We start from the raw sequence: 16,824 nt of genomic DNA, 5'->3' as shown, positions 1-16,824 counted from the left end.
GGTAGATTTTTTTTAACTTATTTTTTTCCTCCTTCCTTTCTCAAGAGATTCAGTTTTTCTGGAGTAACTTACAACAATACCAGGAATGAATGTGCCCAGAATGTCAGCATCAATGACTGCAATAAAATCACCCTAAAAACCCCAAACACTCTTCAATAGCACCTACATCCTTCTAAAACCTAAATTTTAAAATAACCAGCCTTAGGTATGCAGGTATCTGTTGCTTCTGAAAAGCAGACAGAGAAGCAGATTTTTGCCCCAGAGACACTAGATCTGGCAACCACCACCCACAACAGGAAAGCTTTTTTTTCTTTTTCTTCTTTTTTTTTTTTTTTCTTTTTTTTTCTTCTTTTTAAAAAATCTGTCTCAGCTCTGGTTCCAGAATTTAAATGCAGATATACAAAACATATATTTTAATGCTTCTTAATCAGCAAGAAACTGCAAATACATCTTTTACTACAACTAGATAATATAATTTCAGCAAAGGCTATACTGTAGCTTCTGAATCTTCATCTGAACTCCTGCAGTTGCTGCTTTTCCTGAAGCCTTTCCATGTGTAACCCACGAAGGTTGGGCTGATGGGCAGGAAGCTGAAGCACCTGTATTTTTTAACAAAGTTCATGCCAAAAGGCAAATCATATGTTTCCATGCCATCCAACGACTTGTTTCCTTTCCCAACCCCTTTCTTCCATTTCCGTATTCCCCTTTCTTCAGGGCTTCCTAGAAGCCAAAAGAAAAAGGAACAAAAGCCATACACATGAATATCCTTATGGAAACACACACATACACAGAGGAGGTTAAGAAAGAAAACCCCATGTCTCAGACACCACATTCAGCAAAGTACTGGAAATATCTTTTAGATCCTTCAAAGAGGCAAGAAGAGAAGAAAAAAGTTGATTGGAAATTATTATCTGTTTTATTTTCTAACTGGAAGTCAAGGCAAATTTTTGCTCGCAGATGAACAGAAGAAGGTTTGGATCTAAAATATTTTTCCTCTGTCTTTCTTCTGAAGAAGACTATTCAGGGTTGATTCTATATGTTTAGTAGGATGGAGACCTTTACTGAGAAAGATTCCAAGTGTTCTCAAGGAAACTGAGGCACACAGGTGTTGAGCAGCCTGCTCTGGGTGTTACAGAAGTCAACAACAAAAGCAGTAAGCATAGGATCATAGAAAAACTTGGGTCCAAAGGGACCTCTGAAGGCCTCAACAACCTCCCTGGTAAACCTGTTCCATTTTCCCACTAATTTAATCTCCTGCCTTCAGCTAGTATTTCAGGTAAATGACAAGTACATACTGACCTGGAATGGTGTTATCCAAAATAAATGCAACACAGCCACCAACAAACATGGCTGTGGTGAGAAGAACATTCAAGACTTGATCAATGCCTGCTATTCCTAGAAAAACAGGGAAAAAAATGTTTAGAATTTGAATTGTTATCATCCATACACACATCCTACTGATTTATACACAGGTCAGCTGGGAAAACTTCCTACCGAGTTCACTGAGGGATTTGCTCAAAGGGGACTTTTAAACCAGCTGGGAAGAGAAGCAAAAGAAGTTTCACCTAATGCAGTCCTCCATGGGGGCTCCTTCTTTCCCAAAACATAATGCCATGAACTTCCAGTTGCTTAGAAAAATGTCATGAAATGCCATTTTAGTTTCTGCAGCAGACATAGCTGCTTAATTTAAACTAAACTGAAAACTGCTACGTGGAAAAGGGGAAATGTTCATTGTGTAAAATCATGAGGCCAAAAGGAATTCTTTATATATAGCTTTACTTTTTAAAAGGGCAAGAGTTTATAGCACCAGTTCACAGAAGAACATTACATTAATGTATCATCACCTAACTCTGATTGAATGACCTGCTTTTCTGAGCAACTTCCAACCTAGAGCTTTTATTGTCTCCATAATACTTTGGGTTTTAATCTTTTTTATCCTCTACGTGGTGCTTTGTACTTTGTGTATGAGTACAAGACAAAAAGTGAATGTGAATGAGCTGAAACACCTACCTGTGACCAGTGGATTTTGTTTGAGATAGCTTGGAAGAACAAGTCCAAAGAAAATGGAAAATCCAAGTACAAACAGGTTACGAGAAGAATTTAGATCTATGAACTGAAGGTTAGACAGCCCCACAGCTGTGATCATCCCTAAATAAAAATAAAGCAACTCTCAGTTTTTTTACAGTCTTTTTCTTCAAGAAAACAATACCAGATGTGTGAGCACACAGCACACAGTGCAAAGGAGAAAGCCACAGGGTACACAGAGGAGCAAAAAAAATATATGTTACCAAAGAGAGTGCAGAAGAGGGCACCCAGCACGGGGTCAGGCAGTGATGCAAAGAGAGCACTGAACTTGCCAACCATTCCAAGCAGGAGCATGAAGGCTGCTCCATACTGAATGACCCTGCGACTTCCAACCTGCAGGAGGACAGAAAGGACACTGGAAAAAGCCCACACTGAATCCACCTTCACACCTCACGTGTCATTTTATGGTTCTTTAAAACTTCTTTCAAGCTTCCACATGTAGGTTTTGGTGATGTTAAAAGCCAGGCTGCAAAGCCTTCACTGATGTTGTGGAGGGTTCAGCTGTAACATGGCTGCACCCCAATTCTGACTTTATTTTATTTTGGTTTTGTTTACGTTTTAGTCATCTTTGAAACTGCACGATAGCAACACTGATTTGTGCAAATGCTCAGTCACTACAAGGCAAACAAAATAGGCTCCCTAAAACTATGTATTTATTCCCAGACACTCAAAAACAAACTTTATGTGATTATTTTGGAGAGCATGATATGGTAGCTAGTACCTTACTGAATATCAATTTCACCATTAACATCAGGGCAGAAGCTATCTACACTTTTGCCTCGATTAATCAGACTCAATTGATTGGCCTCCCATTGAATAAAACTCACTCACAGGCTTGCTCAAAGGCTTCCCAGTACTGGCATCCAGTTGAAGCCTCAAATTGAAATTCTAAGCACAGTCACACACTGATTTCCAGGGAGGCAAATGCTTCTTCAAACGTTGCAATGGTGTAATGGGATCACCAGGACTATGTAGTCTTTACTCAGGAGCACTAAAGATTTCCTTTCCCAAGGAACCAGCACAGTATCTACATGCCAAAAATCTATTTTAATATAAACTGAAGTTGAAAAGCTATTAGGTTTTTAGGAATGAGTATGCAGGCAGGAAAACAAGGCAAAATACTGGAGAGTAGCCATGCAGCTGTGCCACTGTGGATGAGGCAGATTCACTCTTCTATCATGTGCTCTGAACAGCCCCAACTGTAGTTAACTCTGGAACAGCTGCCAGTTTAACATTCATTTTTCTCTGTTTCCAAGCAAAACATACACTCCTCTCTATGGAATGTTAATAAAAAAAGTGCTGTTAATTCATATCAACTTCTATGAAGTAACAACAGAAATGGAGCAGAACAGAATAGACCCTTCTTTAAGGATTTTTCTAACCAACATTTCTGCTAGGAAATTTCCATCAGCAACTGAATGGAAGACTTGTACAGACAGCAGATGGTGCTGTTAGTATTGATATTCCACCCTAAAACCAAAACAGAATCATCCTTTGTGCAGAGAAAAAAATGGCTGAAGACAAATTCATTATCTATATTGGATTAAATCCAAGGGATGAGTTACTGAAGTGGAGAGTGTACATTTTCTACCTTGCATGCATGAAGATTTATAGCTTCCAAGCAAAATACACAACACAATATACTTACTTGCAACATAAATTACTCTTACCAATTTTGCTGCTATTTCTGAACAAGGGTAAATTAACAATATCAAGCAAATCTAGCTGCAGTCCAAGATCTGCCCATTCAGCAAGGCATTTAAGATCATATCCAGCTCCATAGGTGAACAAAGGAATTTTTTAAGTGCTTATAAATTTTTCTGAATAACACCTCAAAAATATGTAATCCCCTACATGCTGACTGCCTCAAAACCCTATCATGATGAAAGCAAATATTTAGGGTAAATTTAACTGTGAAGTTACCTTCACTGCAGCTCCTGCTCAAGCTTATTTAGCATCCTCTGCTTAATGCAAGTTTTCTAACTCCTTTACTCTGAATAAAAGTAAGAATTTGGGGGTCTTTATCTAGAATGCATTTTCATTAGACAATGGCTGGCACAGGTAAGTTGAGTAAACTCAGGATGCCATGTAAAGTTTGTCTGCAAGTTTTAAGTGATATGGTTCTGTGGAAGAGGATGATACTTTGTAAGCAAAAATGGTATAAAAATCATCCAGAGGAGATAAAATTCTCAAGTCATTAAGTGATCAGGGTAAAGCACGTACCTTTGTGATGCCCAAGACACCAATGTTAGGACTGGAAGAAGTAGATCCATTCCCTGTCCCAAATACTCCATCCAGAACACAGGAGAGACCCTCAATAAAAATCCCCCTGTAAATCACCAATAGAATAAGAGTCAAACTTGTATCAGTGCAGACTCACTTCAGATGCTGCTTTAAAGCTGCAGCCTACACTGCTGTCTGTTCAGGCATCTGTCCCACGTGAATTATTGTAACTCATGTTTCAAACTCCAGCACACCTGGAAAACCAATTTGAGTTCTGTTTTCTATGTCTTAGATACCCACATTCTTCAACTGAGGAAATTACAAAATAATTCAAGTCAAACTTATGGCTGCTCTTCATTTCTAAAATTGCATTTCAGGTGAATTTCATAACCTCTCCCAATTCCAGAACCCATTTAGAATCCTGTCCCTGCGGAAACTGTATGATTAACTTCCATTGATTCCAGCAGCAAGAGGCCCAGGCTTCCAATGTTAAACTTCCAGCAAATTAATTCACCATGACAGCTGCATCTTCTATTTCAGATAATTTTCAGATTTCTTGGCCCTTGTGCTTGACCAAATAGTAACATTTTATCTCAATATACATTCCTATCTTATCCCAAGGGAGGGAGAAAAACAAAAAAGGGGGGAAAAGAAAAGCTTAAAACATTGAAAAACATTTTTTTTTAATCATACCTGTTTATTGCATGAATTGGAGGAGGAGGAGCACAAGACAACCTGGCACAGGCGTAGTAATCTCCGATGGATTCAATAATGCTTGCGACAACTGCACTGAGCATTCCTATTACTCCAGCAGCTGAAATTGTTGGCAGTCCCCACTGAACTGTGAAGAAAAGAAAACTGGAATTTCTCCTGCCACAGCAAACAATTTAGGTATCCAAACATACTGCAATTTATTCTCCTTGAACAGAATCAACAAACTCCCTTCTCGGTACCACCGTCTGGTAAGTTCAAGTAGATCAAAGGAGTGGAGGAAAAACCACCCAACCAACTGCTTTGATCACACTTGGAAAAAATACCAAAATCCCCTAAACCCTACCAGAAAAGAATTCCTCCTGTTCAGAAGGAAAGAATTTGAACTACTGCTGGTGAAAAAAACAATTCTGATCAGTGAGGTGAATGCCACTTAATTATTATTGCTCTGAAAACTCAGTTCTCAGTTACAAGTTTAGTCTAATGAAGGTAATGGCCAACAAACAGCTATGATCATTGCACAAACTCCTTCCAATTCCAGATTTCTGTAGAAGAGAAAATAAGATTAATTAAAGCCCACAGAAAAGCTTGGCAGGTTTTCCACAGCAATTGCCTTGATGCTTTTATCTCTTTGAAATAGATGAGACTCTCAAAACAAAAGGAACTTTAAGTCACCCAAATGTGAATGAACAAGTCTCCACAAATAAGAAAGGTCTAATCAGGGTGGAGAAGTTTTCCTCCTTTCCCAAAAAACTTCTATTCTGCATCCTGCAAGCCCTGCTTTAGAAGTGTTGGGGTTTTTTTAAGAACTAATCAGAATCAAAGCATACAGAAAACCACAGCGAAGTTGCCACATGGCAACAGTGGTGTTACTATTTCTGTTATTCTAGTCTAGTAGAATATTATTCTATTATTACCCCATTCATTTGCACAAGGGTGAACCAGCTGTGCAACTCACTCTCATGCCATCAGAAACTGTTCTTAACAGCTTCAGCCTGAGAGGTGGCCAGCAAAAGAACACAAGCATCCAAGACGTGTAAAGAGCTTTGTGTTCTTCTGTCCTTTTGTCCAAAGAATTTTTTCTGTCCTCTGAATAAGCACGGGCTGGCATCTTCCAACCTGCCCATCGGCCTCATTCTAACACTGCTTCTGGAGTCAGGGCATTTTTGAGTGTTTGGGGCAGGGAAGTGAGTAAGCTGGAAACAATTCCACACACTACTGATTCTTCAGACAAGAATCATTGACTTCAGTAGCTCTACAGGAGTTGTAATAATCCATCCCTATTGTTGTCAAACATCTGACAGGTACAGGTACAGATAAATCAACCATTTCCTGAAAATCCATGCACAGTCACACATATAACAGTCAAGAGGGACTGAGGCCTTGCAAGTGCCTTCTACAAATTCAAGTTTCAGACACTGTTTTTCTTGAGTGAGACCTGAAGGTATTAAATTAAAAAGGAAAACAAGGAAAAAAACATCATCTCCACCTATGATGTCTTTATGTCAGTGCACATTGAAGTACTGAGAGAAAACCAGCAATGCTTCTGGAAACAACAGAAATGATGCTCACAGGCATTTTATTATAAAGAAGAGCCCCTAAAACTGGACATACTTACAAGGATAAGGAACCTTGAACCACGGAGCTACCAAGAGCACTCCTCGCCGTGCGTCTGTGCGAGCGTAGAAGCCATACTTGGAACTGTCAGGGGGAAAGACATCTGTCACAGTGAAGATGAAGCAGAGCAACCAGGACACCAAAATAGCCAAAATAATCTGTGAAAGAAGAAGAAAATAAATTGTCATTGGCAATGCTCACCGACAGCAAAGTTTCTGCAGAGCATCGATCACAAACATACCTGAGTCTGCTATTAAGTGATATTTATTAAGTGATATTTTAAGTCTGAAGAAGCAGCAGAGCCTGTAATGGATCCCTTAGGTGTTCCCCACCCTGGTCCCAACAAAGGTGCTGTTACCAAAGCTTTAGAATTTAGAGCAAGCCTCTTCCCTCCCCTTAACAAATGGGAACGTTCCCAAATGGTCACCTAGACAAAGTAGTGAATTAGTCTCAGTTTTACCAGGGAGATAAAAAGAAGCCTTTCACATGAGGGAATCTAGCATTGGTTTCAGAAAACTAGAAGATAATAATCTCCCCATCATTTTTTTGGAGGGCTCAGGTTGGGCTTTCACTGCATGCATAAACACATCTTCCCTATCCCCTCCTCTCCCCTCCATGATCTTCATCAGAGAAAACCAGAATACGATCTGGCAAGACTACAACATGAAACTATTTCCTGGGGTAAATGAGCCATTTTAAGTTCCCCATATGTCTGTTCAAGCCTTTATCTCACCTTTTATCTCACCTTTGAGATCTACTGTATTATTACAAAAAATCAAACTCAAGGGAAAAAAAATACTCAAAATACAAATTAGGCTGTTGGTTCAGGTTTTTTTTGCCAAGTGAAAAATAAGTTCAACTACTTACAGGGAACATTTTGAAAAGTTGCAGCCTATATGCTGTCCATCCTTTCTTGGATTTGTAAATGGGTAAGGGAAATTTGACATTTCTGGCATACTGAGAAAACAACAATACCAGGAAAATAGTCCTGAGAAAAAAGGAGGAGAAGGAAGAGAGACCTGTTATTAGCATCATTACAGTAAAAACCCTTCTCAGCAACAAACCTGTTCCAGCTCTTCAGACACAGAATACAAATGTACATTTTAAAGTTAGCACAAGACAAAGCACCATAAGTGAATATATTTTTAAAGAAATTATTCCACAAAAGCCAAACCATCATAATTTATATTCTAAAGTGCTACAATAGCCAGCAGCAAAGAGGCAAATGAAACCAGGAAAATGAGCCAGACCAGAGAAAGATATTCAGAGCTCAGCAGCCATTAGCAAGGAGCTGTGCTGGGCTGCTTGCTTCTTTTTGAGTCAAACTCTACCTCTGTGTCAACGTCTGCTCTGCAGCTGCTACCAAAAGGAAAGCAACAGGAAAACTGGAGGCCAGTATACAAGAATTTTTACATTTCAAAATTTGCATGCAACTCCAAAGCACTTGAAAAATTTATGTGAAGGGAAATTATTTCCTAAGAACCTTAAGAATCTGTATCTTGAGCCTTCTGATCTGTAAGTTCTTAACTGTACTAACATATATATAATATATATGTAATGTAACTATTCCTAACTTGGCTATTAATAGACTTAGTTATTAAGATATAAGTCTTACCTAAGTTTTAATATCTAGTATCTAAATATCTTAATACCTAAAGTCTTCAGAATTTTTTTTTCTTTTTTTGTATACATCTTTCACTAAACAGCTGTATATGAAGAACCATAGAGCCCCAAAACCCCAGACTTCACCAGCAAATCAGCTTATTACAGTTTTTAGATGCCTCAAGCATTATGCATTTCCCCCTCTCCTCAAAACTGCTAAGCTCCTCTACATGCTAAAAATCAATTCAACTCTGCAGCTAAATTAAGTATCCACTGTGATGAAAAATAACAAACCAGGGCAGGTTGGTTAATTCTGAAATAGCCAAAACCACTTTTGCTTTAAAAAGGCTACACAAAGAGCTGAGCTGCCTGAAGCAGCAAAGCTTTTCTGCAATTTGAGATTATGTTTTTATCAGTTGACTTAAAAAAAAAAAAAAAAGATAAAGGCAGATTTGAAACCTCCCTCCCCTTTTTTCTATCCAAGATCAGTTTCAGTCTGTAAGAAACAAAACAGAGCTTTATTCTCCTTCAGTCTCCAGGAACAAAGAGCCGTGCACAAGAAGGGTGTCATTTAGAGCCTTTACCCCCAACTAGAATTTCATGATAAAGGCACCTTTTCCTTGCACTCAGGGAAGGTTTTGGCATCTCTCCCAAAGCCCATTATGGAAAGATGGGCTCAGCTGCCAACAGCAGCTATTCTACCTCTCCTGCCATGCCAGCTCTGAGGACAGGTGGGTTTTTCTTTTTATTTCTTTAGTACAGAGTTGTGAATAACATTATATTACAGGAAATATTATACTGGTTACATGGCAGGGGGTCTTAATGCAATTCCATAAAATGTTACCAAATACCTAAATGCCCAAACAGTTTTGTTCACCAGATAAGCAGGCAAAGGCCACTTCAGGAGCAATTTCCCTTTTTACAGCTCAGGATGTGATGTGTTTTATATATTACATTCCTTCAGCTTGGCAGCCACAGAACAAGTAAGGTCAGAACACTGAAAATCTTGTCAAATAGCATCTGCAGCTCTTAGAGGACAACAGCTCTTACCCAGGTATTATTCTGCTGTGCTAGACAGGATTTCAAGTGCCACATCTTGTAGAGGTTCAAGTAACTTCTGAGTGGCTCTAGATGGTTATGGAGCTATTTTCAACAACCTAGTGCACATTTTTGCATGGCAGAAGCCAGAAATACTTATTGACTGGGTAATATTTAAGTCCTCTTCCTAAATTAATTCATTTTTTTCCATCTGTGAAATGTCAATTTTAATTACATGTTTCCATGTCCAATTCACCAGAGGCCTTCTTGATTGATTTAACAGGAGTCCCAACTTGCCTAGAATTTGTTTTACAGGAAAATAAAGCGTTCCTTTGGGTCAGCTGCTTAACATAATTACAAAAATATTCATTATGCTAACATCTGAGATAAAAGAGAATTAAACAGCCCTTTTAATCATAAGCTGCACTTACAGAATACTTTACATGTTCAAAGTACTCTGCAAACAGATTAGTCAGATGAGAATCTGATCTCACCAAGTCATTCCTTCTGCTTGAGAGCCAGCACAAAGTTGGTCACTCTACCCTGAATACAGCAACTGCTTCACCCCTTTCCCTCTCCCTAAAATGTGATTTCCATCCTTATTTGGCTGCTTATCCACAGCACCTCTCACAGGACACTTCTGTTTTCATCTCTTTTCTTTATTACAGTTGCTCTCTTTCATACCATTAATCTCAATCCCTTAATCTCCCTCTGGCATCTACACCTACAGAAGCACACATACCATGCCCTGATATTCACTCTAAAAGCCTTTTTGCCTACTAAAGAGAAATCTGTCTATCTCACTATCTGCAAGATACTTCCTACTGTCTCCTTACTATGGGTAATCTATGCCTCATCAGTTGATGGCATTCCTGGAAACATATCTCTGCCCTCATACACATCTCTCCAGGCTAAAGGTGACCAAACCTGTGATCATGATTAATCACTACTACTAATAGTATTCGCTTGTTGTTGTAGAGTAAGAAACATACACAGCAACAACATCAAAACAGAATTACACATTGTTCACTGAAGTCTCCCATGTGTTGCTCAAACATCTTTTCTGTAGCACTGAATGAGACCCAGCCAGTGGCTCCCCTGACCAGCTACTGTTTTATAAAAACCTCTCTTCTCCACACCTCATTTCCTGTCCTTTCCTTCATCCTCTTCTTCAGAACACTGGGACAGGCTGCCAAGTGAGGTTGTGGAGTCTCCTTCTCTGGAGACATTCAAAACCTGCCTGGATGCCACCTTGTGTGACCTACTTTAGGCGATCCTGCCCTGGCAGAAGGATTGAACTCTATGATCTTTTGAGGTCCCTTCCAACCCTTAACTTTTTGATTCTTGAGTTGTTGCTGTCCTTTTTGCCAATTTTCCAGCTGACCCTATCCAACCCTACTCACGTTCCTTGTTACACCTTTGGCAGATGAGCAGCCTCGCGCTTTCTCCCCAGCACTCCAAAATTCCTGCGTGACCACTCACCAACTGGGACCCTCTGGCTCAAACCAAGACCACCCAGGAGTACTTACAACATAGCAATACCCCAGTGTTTGCCTGCTCTTTCTCCAGCAGCTTGGAACCCAGAGAGTCCAATGAGAGCAACAGTTGGAGTGATGGTCAGAGGTCCAATATATCGCAACAGAGCACCAGGCAGGCCAAGGAAACCAATCACCACTTCTATCAAGGAGGACATGATGATAGCACCTTGGATCTGAACACACAAAGAGGGGAAAGAGAAAGCTCAGTCAAATCTTAAAAGCAAAGCCAAAACACTTTTTTTGTCTGCTCTGGATTACAAACTGCAGTTAAAAAAGAATTCAGTGACACAGAAGAACTCAGCAAATTTTTTGTCATAAAACAGCTCATAATGTTTAAGTGACTTATTGCTTAAGCATAACACTTATGGTTTTCTCCACAAAACTATTCCACAACAGACCAGTGGGCCAGTCTGGTAGTTGTGTGGATAGCACATCACACTGTCAGACAGGAGACCTGGGTTCCAGGCTAACCTTTAAGCTCTCAGATCGAACCGGCAAGGGTTGCTGGCGCCACGGAGGTGATGCTCCTAGCTCCTAGGGGCAGAGTGTGTGCTGCATTGTTCACAAGTGCTCCTTAGAAGCTGGTATAGAGCAGCGTTGTGGTCTCAGGAGACTGTCAGCCCTCTTGGCTGCAGGGCTCTTGGCAGGATGTAGCTATGGTTTGAACATGGGGAAGAGAGAGGGGTTGTTTTTAATTAAGAAAAAGTTTGCAGCCCAAAGCAACGGGATGGGAGATAAATTCCATGACACACGCCTTCATTTGGACTACTCTAGCTACCACTAGCGTGACGCCGGGGCACAACCCTCATCCTGGGCTCTGCAGAGCATGATGAAGTTCAGACTGCAGTGCTGTGAGTGGAGAAGGAGTTTGAGAGAGTTCACCAAGTCTCAGTGGCTTCTCAGAATAGTCTCCAACTGAAGACGCTTAGGGATGGAACCACATTTGCTAACTGTGGATTCACCTACCACGGGGCAGCCTGCTGAGCAGAACGACAGCAGGCAAGTGGTCTGGGAGCAGCTGGACTGCTCCCAGTGAGCACAAAAATCACAATGTGTCATGAGAGGAGTGTACATCTCGCCTGTGCATTTTACTGCACATCTTTTGGAACGTGGTAACTAAACTCCTTGTATTTGCTGTCCAGCAAGGAACAAGTTGAAAAGATGAAGACTTCCATGAAATGAGTGTAGTGATATGTTCAAATGAAAGTCACAGTGAAAGAAGAGATTACCAACTTAAAAGACAAGAAGACACACATGGTTAGGTGAGAAACTTAACTGGAATTGGACAGATCAACAGCTAAAGGCTACTCCTACATTACCTCTCGTATTCTGGGATACCAGATGTGCTCAGTGTGAAGCAGCTCTGTTGTTCCGTTTGTAACTGTTATATCTTACAAAAAGAAAAAAAACACAGGTATTTATTCCTCAGCCACTTGGCCAGCATTGGATTGATACAAAATAAATCTCTCCCACAGCTATGTTTGGCAAATGAACCTTAAGTTCTACAGTGCTACAAATCAAGTAGTAACACATTTCCCAGAAGCTAAGGGCTTATTCTACCCACTGTACCAAAGTGGGGTAAAAAAATCCCAGCTTTCAGAAAGGTCAGTTAGGGTTTCTTTTCCCACACTGATAAATGGATGGAGAATTACTCAATTGCACACCAGGAATCAAGCACTCCAACATTTGTTGCTCACCAACTGAGGTCACTCACTGAATGATGAGCTGACCCTGTGGTAACAATCTCATCTGACACCTTTTGGGTTAAATGGTTCAAGAGCAAAATGCCAGCAAAGGCTCTTTTTGAAAAGCTGAAGTAGTGGAACAAAAATTGCTTCACTATCAAAGGTTATCTGACAGCACGTTCTTTTAACCAGGGATGTACTAAGATACTGGCACTTTTTGGTGCACAGAAATACCCAACACAACTCACTACCTAAAGCACACTGTCATTTGCCTTTACCTCTTGGGCACTGAAACCCACATCCTATTTCCCAGTAGCTCAATCTGATTTCCCCCACTGAGGAAATGTTAGGCTCAAAGCTAAGTTTTCTATACAAAAAACCATCAGGAAAACTAATTAGAGGGTTGTAAGTGAATTGAAAGAGATGTATAAACATATAAATAATATAAATATAAATTATCAGAGAATAAAAAGGACTCCTGGGACAACTTTAGCCAGAAGCAAGCAGCCTGCTTCTCTATGCTGCTGTTGTGTACTACCCACAGCCTTCTTACTGAATAACCACATCCCATTAATAAAAACTGCCAGAGCTGTTTCCAATTTAGCCTTCTTATCTAAGGTAAAGAAAAAGCCCCATACCCAACCAGTTTTACTGCACATTTCCACTCTAAATGATTTCAAAACTGTCAGATTATTATTTTAACCAAGATAAAGTTAAAATGAACATCATATATTGTCAAAGCTTGTTCTGCAAATCCCATTGAGTATGAGTTAAACCGTTAAAAATATTGATCTTGAGGTGATGCTGAACACTGCTTAGAATTCTTACTACTCAACTTAGAAGGACTTGGACTCACTGTTTCCAAATACCAGAAATGAACATTTACAGAATCCTTCTGCCTTTCTCTACATCGGTAACAGAACAAACCTTGATGATAATGCTAGATTTATTTTGTCAGCATCTTTTATATAAAAAAAAATGTCCAGAAACAGAATTCCACAAGTGTATTTTTAGGAACCGTTTTCCAAGGCACAAAGTTTTACCAATGCAAAAGGAGTGAATTTTGCCTATTCCCTGCTCATTACTTCCACTTTCATACCAAAAGGTTTGGCAGCTGCATTATACATCATCTGGGTCATCTGCCATTTGAACTGCCAGAAGCACAAATGATAATTACCTGTATTATTACATTTCCACTTCTCCAGGGAGAGTATTGCTCTAGCAGGTGCTAAGAATGCAAAAGCACTCGCTTGAAACAGGGGTAACCTGGTGGAAAGGAAAGAAGAGATGCTGACATGTCCCGGGGTCACACTATTGCTCCAGGCTATCAGTTGCAGTTAGGTGGTTACTCATCCTCAAAAGCAGCTTTATTGGGGGTTATTAACAATAGGAGAATTTCTCCTTCAAGAGAACAGCCAGAGAAACACTAAGACATCACAAACCCAAGACCTAAGACAAAGCACTACAAGCATGTAGCTATTAATACAATGCCTGTGGCAGACAATCACCACCAGCATGCAGGTACCAGGTCTTGGTTGAAATTTTAGGAAGTTTTAGGCTTGGTTTTGCCTTAGCAGCATCAGGGCAAGCAGCTGTGTCCTTGTGGACGTACCAGACAGCCTGCTGAACCTGCAGCTTTCACTGTCCCACCACGTTCAGAAGCACTTTGCTAGAGCAGTCTGCATACTCAGTGCCTTCCTTCTGCATGACTTGAAGTACAGTCATTGATACATTCATCTCTAAGTGTTATGTGTAAATAACTATAAGGTTGATAAAAGCTGATAAGATGTTCCAGGTGGCTACCAACAATAAATAACAAAGGCTGCAAGAATTTCAAGATTACATTCTTAGCACTGGTGTTTACACTTCCCAAATGATTTCAGATGCTTTACAAAGCATCTCCCAGCAGCAACTACGCATTTACTGAATCAACTGCTGCTTGTGTAACATCTCAAACATCCAGATAGTATTTAACTACAGAGAAGATGAACTTTGAACTAATCATGCTGTCACTAATTAATTGTAACAAGGTTCCCTTTAATAGCAGATCTCAAACTGCAGCACGTGGAGCACTGAGTTGCTGATGGGGCTGGAGTTACTGCAGGGTGGTTATGGCTGCTTTTCAACTGCAGTGCAGCACCTCACTGCCACTGCAAACACCAGGACAGGGAAAAGAACTCATTGGAGAAGATGAAGACAAGGATCAGAAAAGGCACACAGAAGGGGAAAAAAAAAAATGTGTGTGGGGAAAAAATCCTATGCATACTTAACACAGAAAAGATAAACCAGAAGCATGGTACTACCAGTGGTTGTAGCGTTCTCAGGAAGGAGGGTAGAAAAGTTGTGATAACATTGGAAAGGAGTTTGGGCCACAAGCATGCTAAAAACCTGATCCACATTCCACAAATGTTGAAAACTGCCTTTGAAAGTCAAACTTCAGAAAATACATGAGCCCCCCTGAGCAGCAGGCAATTTCCTCCCAACTTTCTTCAGTCAGAACTCAAATCTTTTATCTTTGGTGAAGAAACAGTTGGTAGCTCCAAGTGAATGATTCACCTTATTTTTCAAGCTCCATGAAGAAAGCAAAATATGCAATACCTGTAGCAAGCTGTTACTCCTCTGTCCCACCTACACACTACTCTGTGCCCACTCTCCCCCCCCCCCATCCCCAAATGATTTTGTAAATATACATTGCAAATACATTCTCCAGAGATGAACTCTGTTGTGCCGAGACTTGTGTCCAGGCTCTGAGTTTTGTATCACACAAAATACCCTACAAACATATTAAAAAATAAGATCTTAGCACTCGTGGCTTTGCTATCCTCTCAACTTTCATATGAGACAGTTAACCTGGAATATTTACCAAAAAGTGCCAGGACTCAAAAGATTGGGGTTTCTTTTCCTAAGAAGAAGAAAAATAAGTTTGGGGGTTGGTTTTTTTTTGTTTGTTTGGGTTTTTTTGTAATTTATTACTCAAAATCAGCCAACCAAGATCTGTCTCTTCCTGAAGAGACAGCTACAATTTCCAACATGACTTAATAATTCTCATTGCTAAGCCATTGTTAGGAAAAAGTTCTTTACCAAGACAACAGTGGGAAAATGGAACAGGTTGCCCAAGGAGGTGGCTGAGGGCTGATGAAGCTCTGTGCAACCTGATATTGTTGAGGGTGTCCCTGCTCAGTGCAGGGACCTTTAGAGGTCCCTTCCAACCCAAATTATTCTAGGATTCTGTGATTCATTGCCAGCTGGGTAAAGCACCGCCAGCTTATGACTGGGATATAATTTTAAGTTCATGTCTAAATTGTGAAGTTGCTCAATTTTGGCACCAGCTCCTGTGAAGACAGCCCTTTTATGTAGTTAAAGACATCTGGAAATGTCTTCATTACATTTCACACAGATGTAAGAATCCTTAGAGAATATAGCAATGGGCACCACAGAAAAAACTAAAATATTTAGGTATATTAAAGCTGGATTTGATTGCCTTGGTCATACAAATTACTCTGAGTCTCTGCCAAATCTTTTTGGCTTATTACATAATCTAACAAATAGCTTGAATTCCTAAAATTAGTGTGGGTACCAAATCAACCACATAATTGAGCTAAATCCATCTTTAAGGACCTTTTAACCATGGAATGTGACCTTTTGAGACCGTGGTGGCTTTATTTGCTGAAATACTTTGCAGTTGACAGACTTGCCAATAAATACCTTTTAAATCTCATTTAGAGAACGTGGCTACTAGATCCCAATCCCATCCATGCATAAAACCAAATCACATGTTCAGTAGCTATAAAAACATTAAGCCATGGAAATTTTCTCCTGAAATACAAGCTCAATTTATTTTAAGATCCAAACACCACTGCATCTTCAGTGGAAGAGGAAGCCACTGAAAAGGGGAAAAAAACCCAACAAAACCCACCACAAAGGGCAGAGGTGGGATTATACAGAAAAAGAGAATTTCATAGTGATGGGACCACACTGGTTTCTGCAAGCCCAAAATCACTCTACAGTGAGTAATAGCCTGAGATTAGTTAGAGAAAAAATTAAGTCTGACAAACTAATTCTGTGAAAAGATACAAGTCTCAAGAAGCATAAAACCTAAGAGTCTTCTAAGAAATTTAAGGCAAAAGAAGAAAACTGGTAGAAGAACAGGAAAACCAAACTCCCTTTTGAGTTTGTCTCCAACCCCAACTCCCCACTTGTTATAAAACTGGAAGATTTTAAACTTCAGCAAACCCAGGGAGTTTTTATTTCAGGGAGTATTTATTCAGCTCAAAGCTGAACAATAAAAGACCTTAACTTCCAGTTCCTGCCTAGGTCAACAATCC

At 39.9% G+C, this 16,824-nt stretch overlaps 1 protein-coding gene across 8 annotated transcripts in view; it reads right to left on the bottom strand.

Moving 5' to 3' along the window:
* Positions 1–359: 359 nt before the first annotated feature.
* Positions 360–16,824, bottom strand: part of SLC23A2 (solute carrier family 23 member 2) — a 56,637-nt gene continuing 40,172 nt past the window's right edge. For all 8 annotated transcript variants that reach the window (XM_030464077.1, XM_030464078.1, XM_030464082.1 and 5 more), the window contains exons 6-16: positions 13,677–13,765; positions 12,134–12,204; positions 10,806–10,987; positions 7,504–7,624; positions 6,638–6,794; positions 5,002–5,149; positions 4,309–4,414; positions 2,289–2,418; positions 2,011–2,148; positions 1,300–1,395; positions 360–720 (exon numbers count right to left, since the gene is read on the bottom strand). In XM_030464077.1, the coding sequence (XP_030319937.1) occupies positions 488–720; positions 1,300–1,395; positions 2,011–2,148; positions 2,289–2,418; positions 4,309–4,414; positions 5,002–5,149; positions 6,638–6,794; positions 7,504–7,624; positions 10,806–10,987; positions 12,134–12,204; positions 13,677–13,765 (1,471 nt within the window). In that variant the 3' untranslated portion in view covers positions 360–487. The remainder of the gene's footprint in view (positions 721–1,299; positions 1,396–2,010; positions 2,149–2,288; positions 2,419–4,308; positions 4,415–5,001; positions 5,150–6,637; positions 6,795–7,503; positions 7,625–10,805; positions 10,988–12,133; positions 12,205–13,676; positions 13,766–16,824) is intronic.

This window comes from Calypte anna, chromosome 22, assembly GCF_003957555.1.
Source record: "Calypte anna isolate BGI_N300 chromosome 22, bCalAnn1_v1.p, whole genome shotgun sequence".
NCBI classification, from domain to species: Eukaryota; Metazoa; Chordata; class Aves; order Apodiformes; family Trochilidae; genus Calypte; species Calypte anna.
Note: the sequence above shows the minus strand (reverse complement) of the source record. Positions and strands in the feature narration are given on the sequence as shown.